General features: G+C 39.2%; 1 protein-coding gene across 2 annotated transcripts in view; it reads right to left on the reverse strand.

Moving 5' to 3' along the window:
• AGK (acylglycerol kinase) overlaps positions 1-13766 on the reverse strand; it is an 86018-nt gene extending 72252 nt beyond the window's left edge. The window contains exons 1-2 of one of the 2 annotated variants that reach the window (XM_074267723.1): positions 13521-13766; positions 7056-7188 (exon numbers count right to left, since the gene is read on the reverse strand). In XM_074267723.1, coding sequence (XP_074123824.1) covers positions 7056-7156 — 101 coding nt within the window. In that variant the 5' untranslated portion in view covers positions 7157-7188; positions 13521-13766. Of the gene's footprint in view, positions 1-7055; positions 7189-12532; positions 12920-13520 lie in introns of those variants that run through there. The other variant, XM_074267722.1, reaches the window with a different exon arrangement.
• Between the last annotated feature and the right edge of the window lie 12235 nt (positions 13767-26001).

Below are 26001 nucleotides of genomic sequence, written 5' to 3' on the forward strand. Positions count from 1 at the left end.
TTCAAGTCGTTTTTTCCTCCTTTAAAACATCAGGCCTACTGCAAGAGTATTATTAATGGGACTTAATGTTTCCCTGCTCCAATTTAACTTATGTATTACAGCTAGATTAATGATGCTAAATAAAACACCATTGTGATGACAGTGAAGTGCTCAAAAACCTTCAATGGGTTCCCACAAAGAAGATCCAAATTCATTCTGGCCCTTTTAAGACTTTTCTACAATGTGGACTCAACCTATTTTTCCATCAGTTTCTTTAACCTTATACTCTAAGAAAACTGGTTTTTCCAAATAAGCACTGAACCTTCCTTACTCTAATCCTTATGCAACTCACTTTCTCCATCAAAATTATCCTTTTACTTATGTTGCCCTTTCTGAAGTCCTATCCATGTTGAAAAGGCCTAGTTTCAATGCCAACTTTTCTGTGCTCTTTTCTCCCCAGTGCCGGAAGTAATCTTCCTCTTCCCCATACTTCTATATATGTTAGTTTCTATCATATCCATAGGTGATAGTATATACCACTTGTATTCTGGTATATGAATCTTAACTCCCCATGGAGACATAAGTTGAAGAGATGCAATCAAGTCTTTTCCTTCTTTGAATTCTCTTCTGCCTCTAAGCACAAAGCTTTGAACACAGCAGATAGTCAATAAATATTTAGTGAATAAATGAATGCAACATCTCTAAGAAATGCATTCTTCTACTTTCACCTTTACTGAAACTACAAGATTGAGCCAAGGACTTTGCTACATAATAGTGTTTATTTTCATTCCGACATTTACTTAGCATCTCTTAGACTATGTTTTAAGAAGGCTGTACACTACAGATACAGAGAGAGATACCATCCTGTCTCTATTCTTTTTTTCTTTTTTTGGGGGGGAGGGAGGAAGCAGGAAGTCAGCAAGCACTCAAAGGCAATCTGGGTTACATAACTTACTCGGGATCACATAGCTACTAAGTACAAATGTCTGAGGCTAGATTTGCACTTGGATCCTCCTGACTCCAGGGCAGGCACTCTATCCACTGTGCCATCTAACAGTACCCCACACACAGTCTCTATTCTTACAAAACTCAATATGCAAACCATTCATTCAAAAAGCATGTGTTAAATATCTTCAATGTGTCAGACACTGTATGAGTACCTAATAGGGACAAAAAAATGAAAATGTCTGCCTCATGGAAATGAAAGCTACAAAATCTGAACTAATAAAATGCTGGACTTAAGAGTCAGAAAAATTGGGTTCAAAGTCTCTGACATTTATTTCATGGGTGATCATATAACAACTCTATAAAATGGGGTAACACTTATAGTACAGACTTCACAGCACTGTTATGAAAGTCCAATGAGAATGTTAGGAAAGTAGAATTTTGTAAATCTTAAGGTATTATGCAGATGAGAACTGTTATTACTTTCAACTGATTTTGGTAGAAGAAAAAATTCTGACAGGGAAAAAAGTCAGCAAAGGTTTCATTCAGAAAGAGCCATTTGAGTTGGGTCTTGAAGCATGAATAGGATTTCAAAGGCAAAGTTTTGTCAGAGTAGGGTAGGCATGGTAGAAGTAGGTGTATCTGTATGTGGGGGCGGGGGAGACAGTGAGGAAGATAAGTAGATAAAGAACCTAATTGACTCCATGAAACATCAAGAAATAATAAAACAAAGCCAAAAGACTGAAAAAAAAAAAAAAAAAAAAAGAAGAAAATCTCATAATAAAAATAACTTGACCTAGAAAATATATATGACTACTCAAAAGCCAAGGGGGGGTGGGGGACAACCCTAATATATTATTCTAAGAAACACAAATAACAATTGTCCACATTTATCTCAGAACCAGAGGGCAAAATGAAATTAAAAGAATCTACCAGTTACCTTCTAAAAGATACCCCTACATGAACATTTCCAGGACTATTATACTCAAAACTCAAAGCTCTGAGTCAAGGAAAAATTTTTGACGCAGCCAGAAGAAATGATTAAAATACCAATGAACCACAATTAGGAAACAAAATTTATTAGTCAGGAGTGGAAAACTTGGAACATTACATTCCAGAAGAAAAACCTATCCATCAAAACTGAGTATAATCCTATGAAGGGAAAGATGACCTTGAATTAAATAGAGAAATTTCAAACATTCCTAATAAAAAGCTCAGAGGTAGGTTGAAAATGATATATAAACACAGGGGTCAAGAGAAACTTAAAAAGACAAATATGAATGAAAATCATAAGAAACTAAATATCAAACTGTTTCCATTCTTAAATGGAGAGTTAAACATAACTCTTCGGAATTTATTTATCATCCAGGGTAACAAAGACAGGATTTAATCAGACAAAGGGCCCAGATGATTCTATTGTGTTTGGATAATCTCAAGTGAAGAATACAGAAGAGGAATGGACTGGGAGAGGGAAAAAGGAAGAGGAAGAAGGAAAAAATTCTATTACACATAAACAGGGACTGCAAGGGGGCAGAATACAGAAACCTAAGATATACCTGAAATAGTTAAAGAAGGGAACAATGCGTGCGCGCGCACGCACACACATACACACACACACACTCACAGTTGAGTACAGTGAAACAGGGAAGAAATTATTAGTCAAACTGATGCGGGCGTAGCCCCCTTTAAGATTCCTTTTCTGATCTCCAACTTCCTTTGGGACTGACCTTTGATTTACATGATCTGGTCAAAACCACCCTTTTGTATTCCAAGAGGAGAGATCCAGATCTGAGCCAGTTTGGACTGTACCCAGCCCCCATTCTAATGATCTGCTCAGGTAGCCCAACCCCCACCTGATGGGTTCTGGCCCTGGAGGAATCAACCTGGGCTCCACCCTAGGCCCCTTCAAGTAAATAAAAGAGCCAAACTGGAATCATCTCTGGGCAGAGAGTTGAAACATGCAAGCACCATGCTTTGCATCACAGACTCTGTCCACCACTTTTGGTGTATTTCTTCCTCTCTCTAATACCTTTTACTAACCAGACTTTAACCTTACTTCCAAACCCTTCAATAAACCTCTTTTTATCAATCTAGGTTTTGGGGCCGTAAATTCATTTACAGGGGACTCTTGCCACCGCTAGAACTCATTTAACTTTGTATCCTTGCGCCAAATCCAAAAGGGTTGCAGGGGAGCTCCATGTGACTCCCTGTACCCCAAACCTGCCACTAGACCTCAATTAATCCTAATTTTATTGAGGTAGCAACCTCAACATTTGGTTATACCTCATCATTTGGTTCTCTGACAAAAATCCTCAAAAACTAGACATAATTTAGATACTGAACAGAATTGTGGACAAGGTAAAAGATTTTTTCTTTTCCTATTTTGCAGTGGACATCCAAGCCACTTCAGGCCTGGATCGTGGTTAAAGCTCTATGCTCGGGCACAATTCTTTACGAATTGCTGTGATTGACAAAAGGTTTCCTTTTGTCTCACTCTCAGTCACTAGAGATAAGAGAGAGCCTGCAAGCATTTGGAAAACTAAAAGCTTTTACCAGTCCACTATCTAGACACATCTACCTCTAAAATTCTTCCTTAGCAGATGCTGGGTTTGGAGAAGGCTGCTACCAGAGACAAAAGACCTTCTTTTGTATTTCAAGGCATTTTTAATCCTTTTTTTCTTTCTCCAGAAAACTAGCCCTCAGGCCTCTGGACTCTGGAGTAATCGTCTCTTTTTCACCCTCCCCCCCAACCACATGGCCTTCTGAGGACCCCACCCCTCTTGGGAATCCCAGACCGCCACTCCCTTTGGATCTGTTCTGGAAGAGAAATCTGTGTTTGAGCCCCTCTCAAGCCCAGGTTGTAGCCACTGAGGAGAAAGGTGAATTGGGGTGTGCTTGGAGATATGTCTCTGCCCGGCTGCTGCTCCCTCCTGGACAGGGTCAAGCGGTCTCCCCTTCAGGTCTTGCTCTTCCAGAAAGATTTGGGGGACTTGGATGAGCTGCCCCGCCCTCAGCAGAGAAGCCCTCGCTATTCGGGATGAAATGCACTGGGTAAGATGGCATCTCCTCCCCCACCCTTGCTCTGGACTTTCCTCCCCCTCCCCCTCCCCCATGAAGTGGGGATTACAGAACTCAAGGCCTTTTTCAGACCTCTCCCATATGGTTTAGCAACCTGCCATTTAAATGCTCCCATCCTGTCTCCTTCTTGGGGTACAGTGGGGAGATTTGGGGACTCAATCTTAAATATTTCTAGAAAAAGTTTTCCATTAACTTTTAAAATGGTACTTTGCCGCTTGCTCCTGGAGAGATAAATAGCCTAACTATCTACTGGAATTCAGCTATGTCTCTCTCTCTCACTCTCCTATTTTTCTCAATTGGCACTCTATGCCCCTGCCAACAATTAAAAGTTTCTAAGCCAGTCCTGGCCAGACTGAAAAAAAGAAACTTTAGAATGATGGCTGGGGAATAAAATTCCAAATCAAATTAAACCTTTAGGAAAGACGTCTGTCTTTTCTGTTGTCTTTTTCTCAAGCTCTCTCTAGATTTGTTTTCTGTTCTATACCTGCTCCCTGATACCTCAGGAATCCAGGGCCTATAGAATATGAATGCTGTCTAGAGTTAGGCGAGGAGCTACCGAATGGAGAATACACCTCTTGCCACCCTGCCCTATTCACTGGCCCTCTCACGAGGTTTTCACTGAAACAAGCCCAACATAGTACCGTTCTATAGCGGGGGGCAGTTCAAAAAATACCGCGAAACAGTGGCCTGAACTGCAAGAGCTAGAAAGCTCTGACGATCGTTTGGCTCAGGGATGCTGGGTGCAAATGAATTCCTGGTTTTGGACAAATAGTCTCCTGTACAGAGACAAGGGAGCATTTGTGGAATCTGACAGAGATGTCTGATCAGGTTAAGCTATAGAAATGGAAAATTTTCGGGCTTGTGGGTCAGCTTCCATCCTCCATGCCTAGAGAACCTCCTGTAAAATGCAGAGACACATTGGGTTTGAGAAAAGTGCTTCAGTTTCAGCACCTGTACTCCGAATAGATTAGCTGAATTCCAATCCCTCTCCACCCACCAACTCTCTGGCAAGTCCATTCTTAAAAGCGTTTCTTTTCTCTTTCAAACTCTGGGACTGTTTTATTTGTTAGCCTGAATTATACTTTAAATCCATCCCTGCTGGACATGTATGAGTTTTGGGGATTTTGAGTTATTCCCCTATATAGTGTGAATCTTAGAGATTTTGAAGGAAAAAGGAAAGAGGAATGCATGATTTTAAGGAATGAGAATGTATTGGAATAACCATTCTCATTCTCATCCAATAGCCATACACTGCCTCATCCACCAACAAGTGCTGTGTAGTAAATCACTGAAGTGGGACTCTGTTATGAAAATTGTGGTATCTTGTGTTAACTTCATTAGAGCTAGTGCAATAAATCAATTTCAGGAATTTCTGTTTGAGCTAAATGTTGAGTATGAAGATGTTCTATATCACACAGAAGTGCATTGGCTGAGTCAAGGGAGAGTTTTGAAACGTTTCTATGACTTACTTTCACAGATTACAACTTTTCTGCTTTCAAAAAACAAAAAAGTACCAGAGCTCAATGATGCAGAATGGAAATGGCACCTTGCCTTTCTGACAGATGTAACAGAGCTACTCAACAATTTCAATATGCAACTTCAAGGAAAGGGGAAGCTCATCGGTGATATGCAATCACATGTCAAAGTATTTGAAGTAAAATTAGGCCTCCTCATCAAACAAGTGAAGGAAGAAAACTTCTGCCATCTCCCCACAACTCAAAATCTATTAGCAGAAAAACCGCTGATTGCATTCCCAAACAAAATGTGTGGACTCATTGGAAAAATTGCAAAAGGAATTCCAATTTAGATTTAAAGAGCTTCATCTCCACTAACAGGACATACAGCTTTTCCATAACCCATTTTCTATTGACATTGAAAATGTGGATACAATTTATCAAATGGAACTGGCTGAATTGTGTCTCTCTGAAAGACGCATTCAAGTCAAGCAGCCTTCATAATTTCTATGCATCTCTCCCCTCTGAGACATATCCTCATCTCAGGAACCATGCACTCAAAATGGCAACCACCTTTGGCTGTGAACAGACTTTTTCAGAATGAAACATTTGAAATCTCCAACCAGATCAAGACTAATGGATGCACATTTATATCACTTGTTAAGACTAGCAGTGACAAATATGGAACCAGACAATGACCATCTCATTAGCCAAAAGCAGGCCCATAGTTCCCATTAAAATACTGGTAAGTTTGTTGATTTAATTTTACTTCATTTTAAATATTGTATTTGTTCCCATTTTGCTTCTTCACTTCAAAATAAGATATATGCAGAGTGCATAGGAATATAGTGAAGTCTACAACACAAAGACTATTTGTCACAGAAGCCACAGAGATGACTGTTGCTCAAGGATAATCCGGACTATGCTTCTATGTAGGAAAAAATGAACACAGTAGAGAGAATCTAGAATAGCTATTGAGCAAACTGCCAGAGAACCAATAAGAAGGACTGGGGAGCAGCATAAAGGGTCACAGAATTTGAATGGGACAGATTTGCATCTTTCTCCACCAACATACCATCCAAAAGGAAGGTAGAAAATAGCAGCATACTGGGGTGAACTGGGAAGGGTCGCCCAACCAGGGGTGGAATAAGGACAGAAGAGAAGTATACAAATTGAACAAAGAATCAAGGCTGCAAGGGAATCAATTGTTATTTAGAAAGCTAATGGACTAGGAGGGGCAGAATGATAAGAAGTCCCAAAGGAACAGAAAAATGAGGTTAAGGAGCTACAAGCTTATTGGCATCCATTTATTATCTAAAACTCTAGAAAATTCCTAACCCTAGATTTTTCCCCATCATAGGAAACTACTCTTGACAATTTTCCCTTTCTAGAATGCAAAAAAACCCAGCCCTTCTGTTCTTTATCCTTTAGACAATGACTTATTGATAATTCTAGTTTCCTGTAACCTCTAGTTACAAAAAGAACTTTAAAAAAACTCAAATTTAGAACAGAAAGTGCACAAGGTTTTAATTAGTTTCATTATACCATCTTTTTTTAAAATTTTTTTATTTTTTCCAAAAAAGAAAATCAGGTAATTACCAGTGTTTTCCATACAGCCAATGTCCTCCCCAAGTCAACAGGCAGGCACCAAATGTAGTTTTCTTCCAATGGTTCCGAAGGGTTTTGACAAGTTGAGTCATCTTCTCTAGTAGGCCAGCTGGTTTTCCAGAATCTGGAAATGAAGAGCAGGCATTAGCATAAGGTCTCCAGGGTAATCATATAATATTCATATTTTTTTCTCCTGTTTTATTCTTTCTTTTTTATCTTTGCTTGATGTGCATCTTCACCCAGATAGCCCACTCAAGATATTCAGAAATCAATTAATCTTCTCCAAATCTATACCTTCCCGACTTCTGTTTAAAAAATTACCAACACTCAAATAATTTTTGATTCTTTCCTTAAGAGAATACAATCAGCTGGCAAGTCTGATCAAAAACTCTTCCACAATATCTCATCCTGAACTTATTTCTTCTGCAATCCCTTTGGCTTTAAGCACTTTTCTTTCTTAGATTACTGTAATTTTGTAATACTCTAGTTCTCCTAAATGGCCCTCCTAAATGATCTTTAAAATGTGGTGCCCAGAATAAAACTCAATACTCCACATGTGGTTTGACCAGGATAGAGAAAAACAGCAAGATTATCAGATTCCTCTATCTGGACAGGATGCCTCATTAAAGGATTTAAAGTATTTTCTTCTACTTTCTGAAGAATCAAATTATTAGTAAGACAAGTGAAAGAATTTATGAGGCATCCTGCTTTTACTCTAGTACAAGAGTTTTTAAACTTTGTTAAACTTTCAGCACTCTGATGAGCTCATGCACCATATCTCAAAATAACGGTCTCAAACACACAACCTATTATATTGCAATATTACTCCAAAAAAGTTTTTTAAGCAAATGGGACCCGGTATAAGAATTCCTGCTTTAATAGATCTCCTAATATGTAAAGTTCCTCAGCCTTACAACACCACAACTCCATGAGAGGTTTATAAAGTTTCCCAAATTCTGAATTTATCTCCTTCTGTACAAATGGTCTAGAGTATACTCACATATACACACAAAAAAATTACTTGTTCATTCCTCCACAGATTCTCATCCAAATGTTCTTCACAATAACGTCTCTTCTTATTCAACATATACTCTGTTCCTAATTAAAAAGAACCCTTCTAGAGCCATTTCCCAGTCATGAATTTCATTCCACCAAATCTCACTGAAACAATGAGGATGAATTTAACTCCTTGTATTAGTTTTAAAGAGTTCATATTCTATGTTATCTGCACTTTGTGCATGTATATGTTCATCTAAGAAAATGGTTTTTTGTAGCTCTTTTTTTAGGATATTGTCTCCAGTTAATTACTGGTCACTAATCTTCTTAGTCCTCTACCTGATATATAAGCAGAATTTTCTCCCAAACTGTGAAAAGTACTATGGGCGAAACAATTCAACAGATTTTGGTTGAAGCCTTTAATATTCCCCCCAAAAGCAGTCAATAGATGCTGACAGGAAGATAACTAGGTGGAAAATGGAACAAATATTGTTAATATCTTAGAACTTTTTATCTCTATAATGAATGATAGTGGATATTTATCCCAGACCCTTCTTTGGAACACAAGAGAATAGATTACTTAAGAATATATAGCTAGAAAGAAGGGGCAAGCCAACCTAAGTAACACAAAGGAAATTTGCCCAAAGGAACCAGAATCATAAAAGCATTCAGGGCCTGTTGCTTGGAATAAGAGGCTTCACAAAGAACTGAAAAAACCCAGCCATGTTCTTTCATTCAACACCTTTAAGAGAAGAGGACATAAGTTAGGCACTAGGCCCACAGAAGAGAAGATGGAAGAGAGGCAGGGCCAACAAATAAAAGATATTGAGCATTTCTCTAAACTAGGATAAATCAATCCTCAAAAGCAGCCCAGTGATAGCCAAGGCCTAAGGAGTCCAAACTAGGCCAACACAATGATTTCCAGAGCTCAGAATTGGAACTGATATCTCCAAAATGGGACTGGGCAGGGCACAATCAGGAAACAACCAAGATTCCATCAGGGAATTTTGGGAACAATAGACTTCAGGGAATGGCAAGAGAAAGAAGTTCATCATGATCTCAAATTCCTATTCCATGCTGCTGGATAATTTGGATATTTATAAGCTCACTTAGAGGAATCCTACTCAGGCAAGTCAGATTGTTGTCCCACAATTAAACTGAAGTTTCCAATCTGGAAGGTAAGCACCTTGAAGGGAACAAGCATTTTACCCCTGATCTTACTGGGAATGCGTCCATCATCTCCCCTTTACAAATAATACTTGCCGATGGTTTTAGATAGATGCTGCTTATCATTTTAAGGAAAACTATTTATTCCTGTGTTCTCTAGTGTTTTTAATAAGAATGAATACATTTAAAAATGTGTACTAAGTGCCAGGTACCATCCCAAGTGCTTTAAAATTATCTAATCCAATATGTACAACAACTTTTAGAGATAGTATTATAATTTTCATTTTACAACTGATCAAGGAGACTCAAAAAGTAAGTGTGTGAGACGAGATTTGAACTTAAGTTTTCTTGGTTGTAGGTCCAGTGTTCTCACTGTGTCACTTAGCTGCTTCTGCCAAGCAAGAAGCATTTCAATTTTGTTCCTGCATCCCCAGAACTTAGCAAATAAATGCTTATTGACTGAACAAATTATATAGACATTTCCAGATACAGGGATGAGTGAGTGAGAGGGAATATAGTTTAAATTAGAAACAGTGGATTGACTGGGAAAGACAGGCTTGAAAAATCAACTTTTTCAAGGTGGGATTTGGAGTCAGAGTCAATTTGGATTCAAATCTTAGTTCCATAACTAATTGTATAATTCTGGTAAATCAATTAATTTCTCTGCATATCAATATCTTCATTTATACCATGAGGGGGTTGGAATGGCCTACAAAGTCCCTTTCAACTCTATGATCCTAACCAATCATTTTATAAAATACATCAAGAAGGAAAAGGCACAGAAAGAATGGGGAAAAAAAAAATCAATGACAATATTAATATCCAAAAAAGGCAATCAAGATGGCATTAACAATGATAACCCACATGCTCAATTTCTCATCTTGATAAAAAAGTTTTTATAAGAACTATCTATATGCATTTCAAGGTATCCTTGATGAAATTATGAGAAGGGAACAGATAACCTTTCAAAAAAAAAAAAAAAAAAAAAAGTCTACAGCAGGTCATCTTTATAGTCCCTTAATTGCAGACTTCAGTTGGAGGATCAAAATGAAGCTTTAAAGATTTTCCTCCAATAAGATATTTTCTCTCTATAGAATCATATAAGATTCCATAATAAATGCAACTATAGAGGTCCAATGCCCTTCTGATAATCAGTGTCCAACAAAGCACAAATCAGGGAGAATAAGCTTGCCAAAGGCATGATTTTAAAAAATGCCCTATAAAATGGGAGGATTCCCCAGAAATGAAGAGGTTCTCTAGGTGTATCCGCTTCAGAATGAGAAAAGTGCTGAATGTGTTAGTTAAGCCAGTCCTCCTCAATATGATCCATCACCATTCAAAAGATATCAGCATTATTAATCTATGAAGGAAGAATTAAAAGGAAAACAACACAAAACAAAACATGCCTTTTCTCTAGATTATGGCATTTAGGCAGAAGGCAAGGTTGCATGTTAGTACATGTATTTAGAATAGGAACTTCATATGGATAATAAATTGAAACCCAGAAATGAACAGAATGAAGAGAATAGGTTCAACTGCATTTAGAAAACTGTAATATTTCTAACATTAACCTGTTCCCTGTTACTAACACTCATTTTATACAAATGTTCTTCCAGAGTCGGGGTCCTCACACTTTTTACATAGGGGCCAGTTCACTGTCCCTCAGACTGTGGGAGGCCGGACTATAGTAAAAACAAAACCTCACACTGTCTCCGCCCCTCAGCCCATCTGCCATAACCGGGCGGGCGCATAAACGTCCTCAGGGGGCGGTAGTTTGAGAACCCCTATTCTAGGGCAAGATTTCTTAAACTTTCCACTCATGACCCCTTTTTACCAGAAAAAATATTTACATGACCCCCGGTATATAGATATAAATCAAGTATAACTAAAAATAAATCATTTTGTGACCCCCGCATTTGTTTACAAGATCCCCCGTGGGGTTGTAGAGGATCCTTGATGCTTAAAAGTCTAGCAGTGCCGAAGTCTGAAAAGATATGGATGACCTGAGGTCTATAGATAAGTCTTTAAGTAGGCTGAACAGCACCTGTGCATGAGTTCAGACTAAAGTAAGAAGCTCTTCCTTTTTGTTACCATTGGTTCAATATTACTTAATAAGGAAGGCTTAGCAGGAACAAATATAGTCTCCACTTTAGCCATTCACACTGACTTCATGTTGCAAAAGAGTAGTAGTTTGAGGTAAGGGAGAGCTGAAAATGGCAAATGAACAAACAAGAATGCTTGGCACTCAAAGATATATATCTTACAACTGAAGTAAAAAAAAATTTGAGTTGTCTTTAGCCTAGGGAAGTGCCCAAGATTAAGTTCTGTCTCTATTGAGCCAAACCTAGGTGAGCATTCAATTCTTTGGTCAAATTTCAAGAAAAGTTAGTTTGGGGCAGCTAGGTGGCGCAGTGGAGAGAGCACCAGCCCTGAATTCAGGAGGACCTGAGTTCAAATGTGGTCTCAGACACTTAACACTTCCTAGCTGTGTGACCCTGGGCAAGTCACTTAACCCCAGCCTCAGGGGAGAAAAAAAACAAAACAAAAACTTAGTTTAGGGTGAGGGTCCAGGATTGAGCCACTTAGATGTCAAGGCGTTTCTGCATTTTCCTCCCTATCAAGAATTGATCCAGATGAATTACATCTTTGGGTAAGAGAACTGGCAGTGTCAGTAATAACTGAAAGGTCATGAAAAAAAGAGATGACCAGAAAAGGGTAAATGCTCTGATCTTCAAAAAAGGGAAGATAACACAATTTGCAAAACTAAGTGAGCTTAGCTTCAATTCCTGGGAAAATTCTAGAAATAACCAAAGGATTGGGAAACATCTGGAAAGTGAAATGTTCCTCAATAATAGATCATACCAAACGAACCTTATTTCCTTTTCTGACAAACTACTAAACTAGCAGATGAGAAAAATGGAGCAGATAACAGTTAACCCGGATTTTAGGAAAGCTTTTGGGAAAGTATGGAGAGATATAAATTAAATAATAATAGTCAGACCCCGATTGGGCTGAACGGCTAAAGGTCCGGTGTAAACATGGCAGGAGGGTTCAAATAGATCTGCTCGGGCCTGGGATATTTCACATTTCTGTCAATGATTTGGATGAGAGAAGAGATGTTACCTAGGATACACTATACCACATTTAACATGTATGGGACTGCCTGCCATCTGGGGGGAGGGGAAATTCAGAACAGAAGGGAGTGCAAGGGATAAGGTTGTAAAATTACCCCTGCATATATCTGGTAAACAAAAACTATTAAAAAGGAGAGAGAGTTTGGGTTTCACGGTCCCGGAAGGCCTCACCCTGGGTTCGCCTCAGATTCTGACACGTGGGGACTGACATAGCTAGAGGAGCACTAGCTCCTGGCTCACGGCTCTCTCATTTAAGACAGAAAAGGACGGACACTATGAGGGCACGAATCGATGCAGCCGTTCCTGAATTCGGAAGGGTCTTCCTAGAGCCGGATGAGCACATAGAAACAAGCAGCGGGGTCACTATCGGCTAATGTTCACTGACATTGGGACACAGAAATCTTGACCCAACTCTGGTGGTGTATCCCCCAATTCCTTCATTTTAAGCAGTCGGACCCATCACTTTAGTTCGCGAACACCTGGCTCCGCTGCGAGGAGCTTCCGTCCCTGCCATGTCCTGACATCCTCCTATGGACTAGAAGCAGAGGATGAAACAGACGCAAGACGGGCCTGAGCCCGCGGCGGAGCGGCTCTGGGAGTCACTGTAGGAGGGCTCACTACTCTAAGACGAGGGCTCCAGCCCCAGCTCTACAGTTACTAGCTCGGTTTCCGTATGGGTAGAGGGAGCACTCCCTATCCTGCCGGTCTCACGGGAGCGCGGGGGAGGCAGCAGCGGAGGAGGAAAGTGCTGCACCAAAGTGAGGTGGTAGCATTCATTCATTCGCTCCGGTTGGAGACGCCCTCGGCCCCTTCAGTAGTGAGTGCTGGAAACGTGCCAGACCCCCGAGACTCGGGATGGAAAGTGCCACGTGGGCGGCGCGGACGCGTCCGCGATTCTCCGTCAGCTCCCGGCAGACGGCTCGGACTATTTTTCGTCCGGACACGTGTCCGGCGTCAGGACGGTTTAAGGTCCTGGATGTGAAGGAGGACCAAGGCTCGGTCCACGCCGGCTCCGACCGGGCGGCACCCTCGCCTGACAGGTCCGATGAGGCGGCTCCCCCGGAGCTGGGCCCGGCCGGACCCACGCCCCGCCCGCCGCAGCTGCGGGGCCCTCCCCGCCCCGGCCGCCCAGCCCGCCCGCCCGGGCCTCCCCACTCACCGCCGGCCCCGCCGCCCGGCAGCGCCTCTACCGGCCTCGCTCCGCAGTCCGCGCTCCACGCACGCCGGCTCGGGCCGCCCTTCCGGTGTGCGAATTTAAGCGCTCCCCCCACGCTCCGGAAAACCGCTCCCACCTGCGCTCGGGTTCCGCGGCGCTGCAGGTGCGCCCGGGCCGAGGCGGGACGGGCCCTGCGCTCCTCCGCGCCCGGCGTCCAGCTGCCCGAGGCTCGGTGGGCCGCGGGGCCTCCTTCCCCCCCCCCCCAACCCCCCCAGTCCTAGCGGCTGCCGCGGAAACGTCTCACTCCTGTCTGCCTCTCCCTTCCCCCATCTCTTCTCTCATTTCTCTTCCTCTCCCCCATCCACTTTCCCCTCTTTCTTCCTTCCTTTTCCTTCCGCCTTTCTCCCTTTTCCCTCTTTCACCTTCTCTCTTTCCTCTTCCTTCTCCCTCTTCACCCCTTCTTTTCTCCCCCTCCCTCTCCTTCTCTCCCTCCATTTCTCTTCCCCCTCTCCCATCTTCCTTTCACTTCTTCCCCCGCTCTTTTTTCCTTATCTCCGTTTCTTTCTCCGCTTTCCCCCTGCCCTTCTCTCCCTTTCTCTCTTCCACCTCTCTCCACTCCGCCGTTCTTCCCCTTCTCCCTCTCCCACCTTCCTCTTTCCTCCCTTTCTCCGTCTTCTTCCCTCTTCCCTTCCCCCCCCTCCATTTTTCCTGCTCTCCTTCTGCCTTCCTCCTCATTCCCCACCTCACTTCCCTTTCCTCCAATCCATCCATCCCGTGAGAATTTGAGTTTCAGTCATTACTGTTTCCATTTTCCCAGACACACAGCGGACGGGTGATTCATGGGATCCGGTGTTTTCAGCTGGATACCCCCCATTTTACAGATGAGGAAACTGAGGCACGGAGCGGTTAAGTGATCCAGAGTTACATAGCTGGTGGCTGTCTGAGGTGGGATTTAATGACCCGGTCCAGCTGCCTGCCTCCCACATCCAAACTCACCTGTCGGGCTATAAAGAATACATAAATACACATATAAATTAAAGGCGATTTCAGAGACAGGGGAAGATGGGGAGATCCCCAAGACCTCTAAAAAATGCCATTATTATAGCTGAGCTTGGAAGGAAGCCTGAGCCGCTGAGAGACAAGAGTCTGAAAAACCAGCGAGCAGGATGGCCAGAAAGTGAAATAGATGGAGAACGACCGGTAAAGCAGGGATAAAACAAACCACAGTTATTTCATAAGACCTGCATGGACTGATGCCCCCGACCTTGAGGCTTAAAAGTCCCCAATCTAATAACCCCCCGTGGGAGTTGCGAACTTATCCAAGCTTTCCAGAGCTGCGCAATACCCTTTGACCCAGGAATACTAGGTCTGTCACCCAAAGAGATGAAAAAAAAGGGGAAATAACTATCTATACAAAGATATTTGTGGTGGCAAGGAGGAATGACTAAATATGATTATGATAGAATATCATCATGCTGTAAGAAATGATTTCAGAAAAACCTAGAAAGACTTGTATTAACTGGTACAGAAAGAAGTGAGCAGAACTGGAGAATATCGTACACAGTCACAGCAATATTATGCCAATCGTTAATAACCAGTAACTGGACTAGCTATTCTCAGCAATACAATAAAACAAGACAATTCCAAAGTCTTCATGATGAAAAATGCTATTTATCGCCTTTGACTACAGACTAAAGCATACTATTCCCCCTTTGTGCTCTTTTCCTTTCTTTCCCCCCTTCTTTGAGTGTGCTGCCATAAAGTGACTAATATGGAAGCATTTTACATGACTGAACATATATATCACCTGCCTGATTGCTTACCATGGTGGGAAGATGGAAGGGATAGAATTTGGAACGCAAAACTTTTAAAAAATGTTTTAGATTATTTTGCAATGTAATTAAAATGTCATTTTAAAAAAATAATTCAGGAAAGAGGTTTAAAAAAAGTGTCCCTAATCATTATTGAAGGAGATCAATAAATATTTATTTAGTCCCTGCCCTCAAGGAGCTCACAATCTAGTGGAGACAACATGTAAATAAATATATACAAAGTAAGCTATATAGGAAATAATAGGAAGTAATTAAAAGAGGGAATTACACTTATCTTTCTTAACTATATTAGGACATGATAAAAATGGAAGGTTTCATTGTTGTAATAACTATTCATCTCCCTCTGTGGTCCATCCAGTCTAAAATTCTTAACACTTTTATTTTGTCTTCCGAATTATCCCAGTGGTCCTCAAACTTTTTAAACAGGGCCAGTTCACTGTCCCTCAGACTGAGGGAAGCCGGACTACAATAAAAACAAAAGCTCACACTCTGTCTCCGCCCCTCAGCCGGTTTGCCATAACCCGGTGGGCGCATAAACGTCCTCAGCAGGCGCATCTGGCCCACGGGCCGTAGTTTGAGAACCCCTGCTTTAGTCACTTCCTCTTGTCTCCCATGCTTGAACAGGAAATCTCTTCTCCTTCTAAAAACAAATCCTGACAAAGACATGGCAACTATTCTCCCAGAACCCAATTTTTCCCTTTGGCTGATTTCCTGTTCACTATCTTTTCCTTTCCTGTGAAAGATTTGTTGAAAAATGCTATTGGTTAACTGTAACGGGCTGAAAAATTATAAAAATTAAGTCTGTATCTTAGGAAACTTAAGCTGTTATCAGAATCATCTTCTGTAGCATGAGAATACATTTCCTTGCTTTTAGTTTAGTCTCTTATCTTTGACCTATATCATTGGATCTCTAACAATGGGTACAACTCTTCCAAGAGGTCCCATTCCTTTTGGCAAAAAGAATTTCTTGATAGTAATCATCCTTGAAATGTAGGTAGAGCCAGGGTACTCCTTTTATCTCAGAAAAACTTATTAATTGCCTGCTATGTGACAGACACTGCAGGGCACTGTGGGTCCAAATATGAATAAAACAGTCCTTACTCAGAAGCTTGCATTTTAATGGAAGAGACAACAAGAACATGCATAAGCATAGGCAGAATAAATATAAAGAAAATATTTTGAGGAGGGAGAACAGCACTTGAGGGCATCTTTAAAGGCTTTATAGAGAAGGTGATATTTGAACTGTGTCTTGGTTGAAGAAAGGGATACTATGGTAAGAAAAGAGTACATTCTAGAAATGAGGGCAGATCACTGTAAAAAGAGAAAATTAGGAGAAAGAAATCTTATTTGTGAGGGATAGACAGAAGGCTAGATTGACTTGGGGTCACACAGTGTGTGTGTGAGGTAATATGTAATAAACCCAGAGGGTTGGAACAAGGTGATTGAAGTGTTTTAAAATCTCCACAAAAGACTTTATACATGTACATCCCTTCCACATCATGACTCCCCATTGTGCTTTTGAGGCATAACAAATTAAATGGGAATTTGGGGGGAATTTTGCAGAGGCTCAGACAATATTTGAAGGTCAGGAGATGAGACAAAAACACTTCACTCAAATTTTACAATAAGGTACTGAAACACCCATACAAGAAAAAGAAAAAAAAAATTCAAACTTCAAATCTAGTTCAAAAGGAGCGCCACAAAATTTCACATGGGTTTTCCGGATCTTGGGGGCACCTCACCCCTAACCACCTCAGTGTGGAAGGATAGTTGTATTTGATCCTAGAGACAATAGGAAGCCACTAGAGACTACTGAATGGAAGAATGACATGTAGAGGATTTCTCTTTACCTGATAACTTTTGTCTTAAATCGATATTAGTTTTTACTTGTAAATTATATTGTACAAAGATTCACTCTCAGTTCCTCACATGTAAAATGGTTGTAATGACAGTGTAGTATCTATCTCAAAAAAGAATGTTAAGAGGCTAAAAATGACCTAATGTATTGAAGTATTTTACAAATCTGGAAGCCTTTGAAGATGTCAGGTTTTTAGGGTAACTCTCATATGAGCCAGTTTAAAACCCAGATTTAGTAATATAAGTATGAAGTTCTCTGATGTGTACCCATATAACATCACCAGGTGAAATGAGTGATTATAAAGAGGGAGATGTTTGGTACAGTAGAAAAATCAGGTTCTGGAATTTGAGGAAAAGGGATTAAAATTCTATTTCTGACATCCCCTATGTCACTTTAGGCAATTTACTTTTTTCCCTCTGATCTGTTTCCACATCTGTAAAATGTGGAGTTTGGACAGCATGGCCTCTGAAGTTCTTTTCAGCTCTATATCTCTGATCCTAAAAAAGGATTTTTTGTGGCAGTGAGCAGTATGAAATCATTAAAAGATCTGCAGTTGCCCAAATGTCATCTTCCTACTTATATCCAAGCCTGAGTCTAACTTGTTGTCTGTATTGAGTCATTTCACTCATGTTCAACTCTTTGTAATTCCATTTGGAGTTTTCTTGGCAGAGACACTGGAAGGGTTTACCATTTCCTTCTCAGGTTCATTTTACAAATTAGGAAACTGAGACAAACAGGGTTAAGTCACTAGCCCAGAGTCACACAGCTAGAAAGTGACTGAAGTCATATTTGAACTCAGGACTTCTTGATTCTGCTTTATCCACGTGCCATCTAGCTACTCCATTTATACACATGAAATTATATTTGTAATGTATAAGATATAATGTAAGATTATAATGTAAGACCAAATGGGGGAAGGATTGGTCATGTATTAAGAATGAAAGGCAACTGAATGCTACATTTATCCATATCCTTAAGACATTATAGATCTTAAGAATATTCCTCCAGACATTAAAAGAGGCCAAGAAAAGGTTGTAGAGAGAGATGGTATAATAGACAGCACTGGATCTGGAGTCAGGAAGACCTGAGTTCAAATTCTGTCTTAGCTGTGTGACTGGGCAAGTCTTTTAAGATCAGTTTCCTCATCTATAAAATGGGGATAATAATAGTACCGATCTCCCAGAGTTTCTTGTGAGATCAAATGAAATAACGTTTGTTAAATGTTTGTCACATAATAAATGTTAGCTGTTTTATTTTAATTTAATTTTTAAATTTAATTTAATTGTATCTCAGCCAAGAAAATCCCACAAACCCAGCTAAAAACAACTGAACAAGAGCAACAAAAATATGTAAGATTTTGGAAAAACCTAGATAAGAATGCATATGATGGGAAAGGCAAAGCAGGTTGGGACATTCATAGTGACAAAATCACTCACCAATCCAAGTACCAAGTACCATCAATCAAACCTGCCATTTTCTTCTATCTCTCGGTCTTCCACTCTCTTCCCATGATCCATCTCTTCCAGTGAGGCTTTCATCTTCCCCATCCTGTATCTCCCCTCTGCCCCTTGCCTGCTTCAACAGTTAGAGCAGCTACTTGAGGGACACCAAGAGGGACCAAGGTCCAGAGGAATTAAATCATGATCTGATTCAGCTATCTTATTCACTTATTCAAAAGACTTTTGGAGCTATCTGTGGCATACCTTAGACAAGAAATGTTAATAAATAGTTAATAAAGGTAAGGATATAGGCTCTAATTTATGTGAAAGCCAGTTAAGCTTACTCAATTTCATAGACACAAATATAACCCATGTCCTTTGTATCCCATGGGATTAAAAGAGGGAGAATGGATCAACAAGAGGATCCATGCAAACAGAAAAATAATTCAAATAATTAAAAAATAATTCAATTCATATCCTACTGATAACAAGAATGAGGATTTACATTCCCACTTTGAGGTTTGCAAAGCTCTTTACAAATATAATTTCATTTAATTCTCATGATACTATTTGGCAAATGCTTCTATTATTCCCATTTTACAGGAAAAAAAAAAAGACACTGATATTGACAGCTCACCAAGGTCACATACCTAGGAAAGTGTCTGAGGGAAATTGGTCCAATAATTTATCCAGGATAGCATCTTATGATGGTGGATTAGAACTTTCACAATTCTATTTACCCACAGTAAGAATGCTGAGCACTCACATTTTCCCTCACCTTCACATGGTTCATACTTAAGAGATTTGAAACCTTTTGAGAAATGGACTTGAAAACCTTATTCTTGATCTTAAAAAAAACCATGGATAGAGTTGCACAAAATAAAAGTGAAATGAGCAGAATGAAGAGAACATTGTATACAGTTCAATAGCATTGTTTTAAGAACAACTCTTGAGTGATTATGTCATTCTGACTATGATAAATATCCACATTAATTACTATTAGGACATAAGTATGTCTTGATGCAGATAGGATCTTTCTTCATCTCTCCCCCCACCCTATGTAGGTATATGTAAAACCATATGTCTGTCTATCTAGATATATATGTATGTATTTGTAAAATCATTCTTATATCTATATGTATATGCAAAACCATTCTATATGTACTTCTAGAGAAAGAACTGATAAATAGAAATGATAGTTGTACATATACATATTTCTGTCTAATACTAGCCATGAGGGGGGGGGAGAAGAAAAGAGGGGAAGAAGAGGAATTTTTTTTGTTTTTTTTTTAATATGAAATTTTAAATTAATTTTATAATTATAATATTTTTTGACAGTATGTATGCATAGGTAATTTTTTTTCACAACATTATCCCTTCTGTTCCTAATTTTCCCCTCCTTCCCTTCACCCCCTCCCTTAGATGGCATGCATTCCCATACATATTAAATATGTTATAGTATATCCTAGGTACAATATATATATGTGCAGAACCGATTGTTGTTGTTGTTGTTGCTGTTGTTACAAAGGAAGAATTGGATTCAGAAGGTAAAAATAACCTGGGAAGAAAAACAAAAATGCAACGAGTTTACACTCATTTCCTAGTGTTCCTTTTCTGGGTGTAGCTGATTCTGTCCATCATTGATCAATTGGAATTGGATTAGCTCTTCTCTATGTTGAAGAAATCCACTTCCATCAGAATACATCCTCATACAGTATTGTTGTTGAAGTGCATAATGATCTCCTAGTTCTGCTCGTTTCACTCAGCATCAGTTGATGTAAGTCTCTCCAAGCCTCTCTGTATTCCTCCTGTTGGTCATTTCTTACAGAGCAATAATATTCCATAACATTCATATACCATAATTTACCCAACCATTCTCCAATTGATGGGCATCCATTCATTTTCCAGTTTCTGGCCACTACAAAAAGAGCTGCTACAAACATTTTGGCACACACAGGTCCCTTTCCCCTCTTTAGTATTTCCTTGGGATATAAGCCCAGTAGTAGCATTGCTGGGTGAAAGGGTATGCACAGTTTGGTAACTTTTTGGGCCTAATTCCACATTGCTCTCCAGAATAGTTGGATCATTTCATAACTCCACCAACAATGTATCAGTGTCCCAGTTTTCCCATAGCCCCTCCAACATTCATCATTATTTTTTCCTGTCATCTGAGCCAATCTGACCAGTGTGTAGTGGTATCTCAGAGTTGTCTTAATTTGCATAAGAAGAGGAATTTAGATGATAAATTCATTATATATTTTAAAAGAATATCAATACATCTGCAGTTTCATGTCAATCATCTTTTTTTTCCCTACTCTACTACATAAGGAAAATTTTTAAATTAAATTAAGAATAAAATGAAATTTAAAATTAAAAACATAAAACCTTATGCTGAGGAGTAAGAAAGTCATATGTAGGTTAAGCACTTTTCTTCTTTCTCTTCTCCCTCCTTCTCAGAATTCTCTAAAATTCTCTAAAAGCTGTGGGTATTTCAATTCAATCAACATTAATTAAGTACCTATTGAGTGCAAGGCACAGTGCTAAACTTCAGAGATAAAATTAGAAAAAGGCTGCCTCTGCACTAAAGAAATTTATAATCTAAAGAAGGAAGACAACTCAACAAAAGGAAGCTGTAAAGTGAGAGGATGGATAGGATCCTGAGCCCTGCTCTATCCATTTTGTTTAGTTGAAAACAGGTAAGAGACAGAAGGAAAAGTAGTCTGGCCCTTTAATGCTAGGGCTGCAGACTCTGAGAAAGGAACTTCATTAATAAAAGTAGCTCTTGTTTACTTAGGTAGGGCTTCAGGATTTGCAAAGCTAGATAAAGATATGTAACATATTTACATGTGTATTGTGATATATGTAATGCAGATACATATGCATATGTGCATGCATTATATACATATATGCATGTACACACATGTAAATATAAATACACACACACACACACATATATATATATATATATTCTTATTGTCTACGACACTATGAGATCTCTACATTACTCTCTCTAGCTCATGGTTCAAAAAATGGGCATCAGAAAAACTAAGTGGTTTTGCCCAAAGTCACCCAGTGTTAGATAGAGCTGGGATGTTAAGCCAGTTCTTCCCAATGCCAAGGCCAATGCTCCATCCAGCACACCCTGCTGTTTTGACACTGGTGAGAGCTTTAAGCACTGAACAGATGTCTGGGGCACTCAGAAAGAACTGGGGAGAACATTTAGAAGATCAAATCAACAGAGTGACAGCAGTACCAGTGGAGATGATGCCGTAAGCTTTCTTGGACTGACTCAAACCAGCAGAAGGGCTACTGCAGACAAAAGAAGAGCCCCATGGGAAAAGATCTTTTATTCAAGAATTTTATCAGCTGGTGCCCCAATTAATAAGAGTACTGGAGCCTGAAACAAAGTCCAGAGTTCAAATATTAGCCTCCAACTAAATTATACACAGATTAGCTGCATGACCCTGGATTGTCTCAGTTTCCTCAACTCTTGTTAAAAATTTTTATTTTGGGGGGGTAGCTAGGTGACGTAGTGGATAGAGCACCAGCACTGAAGTCAGGAGGACCCGAGTTCAAATGTGACCTTAGACACTTAACACTTCCTAGCTGTTTGACACTGGGCAAGTCACTTAACTCCAATTGCTTCAGCAACATATATATATATATATATATATATATATATATACATATATATATATATACATATAATATTATTTTTTTACTTCATATTTATTTTTCTTCCCCTTCCCATCTATTGAGAAGGCAAGAAAAACAAACACCATTACAAGTATGTATAGCCATGTACAACAAATTCCTGCATTGGCAATGTTCAAAAAAAAAGAAAAAGAAAAGAAAAATATGTTTCCATCTGCCCTCTGAATTCATCAGCTTTTTAGCTGACATTGGGGAGTATTTGCAATAGGAGACTGTGGGGCTGAGGAATGTGATTTTTTTTTTTTTTTTTTTTTTTTGTGGAATATCTAATGTCAGTTGATTTGGGGTTGTTTTTAGCTTTCAAATGCCAGCTTCAGCTCATTCTGAGTTTTAGCACTCAGAAGGATAACTAGGAATTTTTTCACATAAAGCAGAATCAGTTACAGTTAGGAGTATTGTGGTAGCAGCACGGAGAATATTCTGCTCATGCGTACAGGCACTCTAGGATAGTGTTTGACTTGTCTCCCTTCTTTTCCTCCTCTCTGCTTACCTATAATCCCATATTCTCCTTCCTCCTTCTTCCCCCAAGCCCTGGTGATACATGTAGCCATGAAGAACTGAAAAGTACAGTGTACCAAGGCTGTGATGGGAAGAAAGTGTCTCCCCCACCCCACAATGTCAGCACTTTGGGACTCAAGCTTTGGATACACCCCCTTGCTTATGTCTTTGCCCTCTACATTATTTACGAAGGACTTTGCATCAACTCTGTAATCATTTTATTCTTTGACCTTGCTTTTACATTTTCTATATGTCTAATAAAAATTTCACTTAGTCAATGGGATCTCTGTATAGCTGTATCCACCTCTTTAGTTAACTTTGCTTTATCCTCATCAGAATAATTTATTTTTTTCTGTCTTCAGAATTTCATTCTTGAGAGCTTCTCATGTCCTCCCCCTTCCTACTAATTTGACTTTCTCCTGTAAAATTTTAGGCTACTGCATCCTATCAATTTTGTCATTTTTAAAGAAAATGGTTAGCAGTCTACATGCCATTGAAAATCATGAGTCACCTTGCCTCCAGCACATGTTTTGTAGCTTGAGTTTGAAATGTTGTAAATCAAATTCATTTTACTCCTTATCTGGAATAGTCCAGTTCAAGCCCTGTGGTTAGCATTTAGCATTTCTCCTATCCAATCTCTGCCTTTCCCTAGTGATAGGAAAAATAAAAGAGGCAAAGAGAAAATAGAGACATAAGTCTACTCAAAAAGAACCCATTTGCCTCCCTCTTTTCCTGTCCTTATCCCAAGGGAGCTTTGGAACTTATTTTCTGTAGAATTCTCAGATTCTGCAAAACTAAGAACATAATAAATTCTTCTTGGCAAAGATGAAATCGTCCCTGCTTTGGGGGAGCAATGTGTTGTTTGCTGCTGCTAGATTAATAGTATTTTGGGGCAACAACATATATTTATTGGGTCAATAATGTGAGGGGGACCTTAGATCAAGATTTAGAACAACAACAACAACAAAAAAAGACCTTAGAGGTCATCCATTCTGATTCATATAGGCGAGACTTTTAAGATGCTAGATAACTTTCCCTTAATACTAACAAGTAGTTTTTAATAGAACTGGAGCTGACTCCCAGGTCTTTTGATGCCCAGGGTGATATTTATTCCATGACACTATAGACATAGTGTTGTGGGAAATTACATTTTTTTCTTGTTCTCTGACATAAAATCCTCACCTCCTCAATTACGGTATTTCCATAAGTGTCCCATCTCAGATCCAACAAGCATCACTGCATCCTTGAGAGTAGGCCAAAATCCTAAAATTTTATTTTCTTTGCAGGCTGGCTAAAAGCCTTTGGCAAAATGGGAACACTGACCACTAGGTGGCTCTCAAGACCAGTTGGTGAAAAGAAAATTGGGCCTGAATACTGCATAAATGTATTTTTCCTCTGCCTATAGCTGATGGGCCAGTAGCCTATAGCTATTTCATGATTGTTAAAAGATCTTGGAAATGTCATAAGTTGAATCTAATGCAAATGATCTCCCTGCAATGTTTGGTAGTTTGCTCTGTAATATTACACGGGTTGAAACAGTGAGGACTCTTCCCCGAGGCATTAAGCTTATAATTACAGTTACCTCAAATCTTGGGGCCTATGAAAAAGGACCTGATCAGTCTCAGATCTTCAGTACTATCAATCATTCACATTTACATAACACTTTATAGTTTATAACATATCTAAATGCAGAAAAAAAATTTTTAGTCATTTTCATTCGTATCCAAGTATTTGTGACCCCATTTTGGGTTTTCTTGGCAAGAATACTGGAGTGGTTTTCCATTTCCTTTTCCAGCTCATTTTATAGATGAGGAAACTGAGTAGTTAAGTAGTTTGTTCAGGGTCACACAGTGTCTGAGGTCAGATTTGAGCTCAAGAAGATGAATCTTCCTGACCCTAAGTCTGGTACTCTATTCATTGTATCACCTAACTACCCACATATACTATACACATATATTTTATATATATATATATATATATATATATATATGTATTATATATTCTGCATATGATATGCATGTTACATATTGCCTCTATTATACACAAATAGTTATTACATGTTCTATGTATATATAATATGTATTATATATGACAAAAATGTATATATGCCCATGTGTGTATTATATATATGTACATATTACCAGACCTATGATTTCATAAAGTTTATATCAATGCAAAATATTTTGAGCTTTGCAATTTATATTCTTTGCAAGTTGCCTGATATTCTGATTAATTTAAAGTTTATATATATATATATGATTAAATATGATAAAGTTTATATATATATATATATATATATATATATATATATATATATATATGATTAAAGTTGCCTGATATTCTGATTAAGTTAAGTGATTTGTTCAGGGTCACATAGCATATATATATATACATATATATATATATATTTGTAAATCTATCTATCTATTTATTTATCTCAGAGTCAGATCATGAACCTACCTAGCTAGGGTTTCCTGGCTCAGTTTAGTATTCTATCTATTCTTCCATGCTGGACTTTCAAGTGCGAACATTATCCCCATTTCACTAATGAGGAAACACAGGCTCAGAAAAATTGACTTCTGTCCATGGCCACAAAGCAATAAATATTAGAATTAAGATCAGAATCCTGGTTTCCTAACTCTAAATGTGGTGCTGTTTTCACTGTGACACTGATTTCTCTTTAATAACAATCCCCTCAAAAAAGAAAAAAAAAAAGGATTTAGAGCTGACAAGGATTTTGGAAGGAATGGATAATCCATGAAGGGAAGGAAAGGGAATAAGAATTTATAACACTTATAGTATTTGCCAGGCACTGTACTGAGCACTTGACAAAATATAATCTCATTTGATCTTCACAATAACTCTGCAAGGTAGGTAGCTTTGAGTTAACTGAGACAAACAGAGGTTACATGGCTTACTCAGGGTCACACAGCTAATAAAATATCTGATGCTAGAATTGAACTCAGGTCTTCCTGACTCCAAGCCCAGTACTTTTTTCACTGCTGTCATAAAATCAGATTTAGAGCTGAAGGAGCTCTTCAAGGTCATCTGGTCTAAGCCTCTTATTTTACAGATGAGGAAATTGAGGCCCCAAAAGATGAAACTTAAGGTCACATAGTTAGGAAGATAACTAAATTGAATTC

This window comes from Sminthopsis crassicaudata, chromosome 5, assembly GCF_048593235.1.
Source record: "Sminthopsis crassicaudata isolate SCR6 chromosome 5, ASM4859323v1, whole genome shotgun sequence".
Classification (NCBI taxonomy): domain Eukaryota; kingdom Metazoa; phylum Chordata; class Mammalia; order Dasyuromorphia; family Dasyuridae; genus Sminthopsis; species Sminthopsis crassicaudata.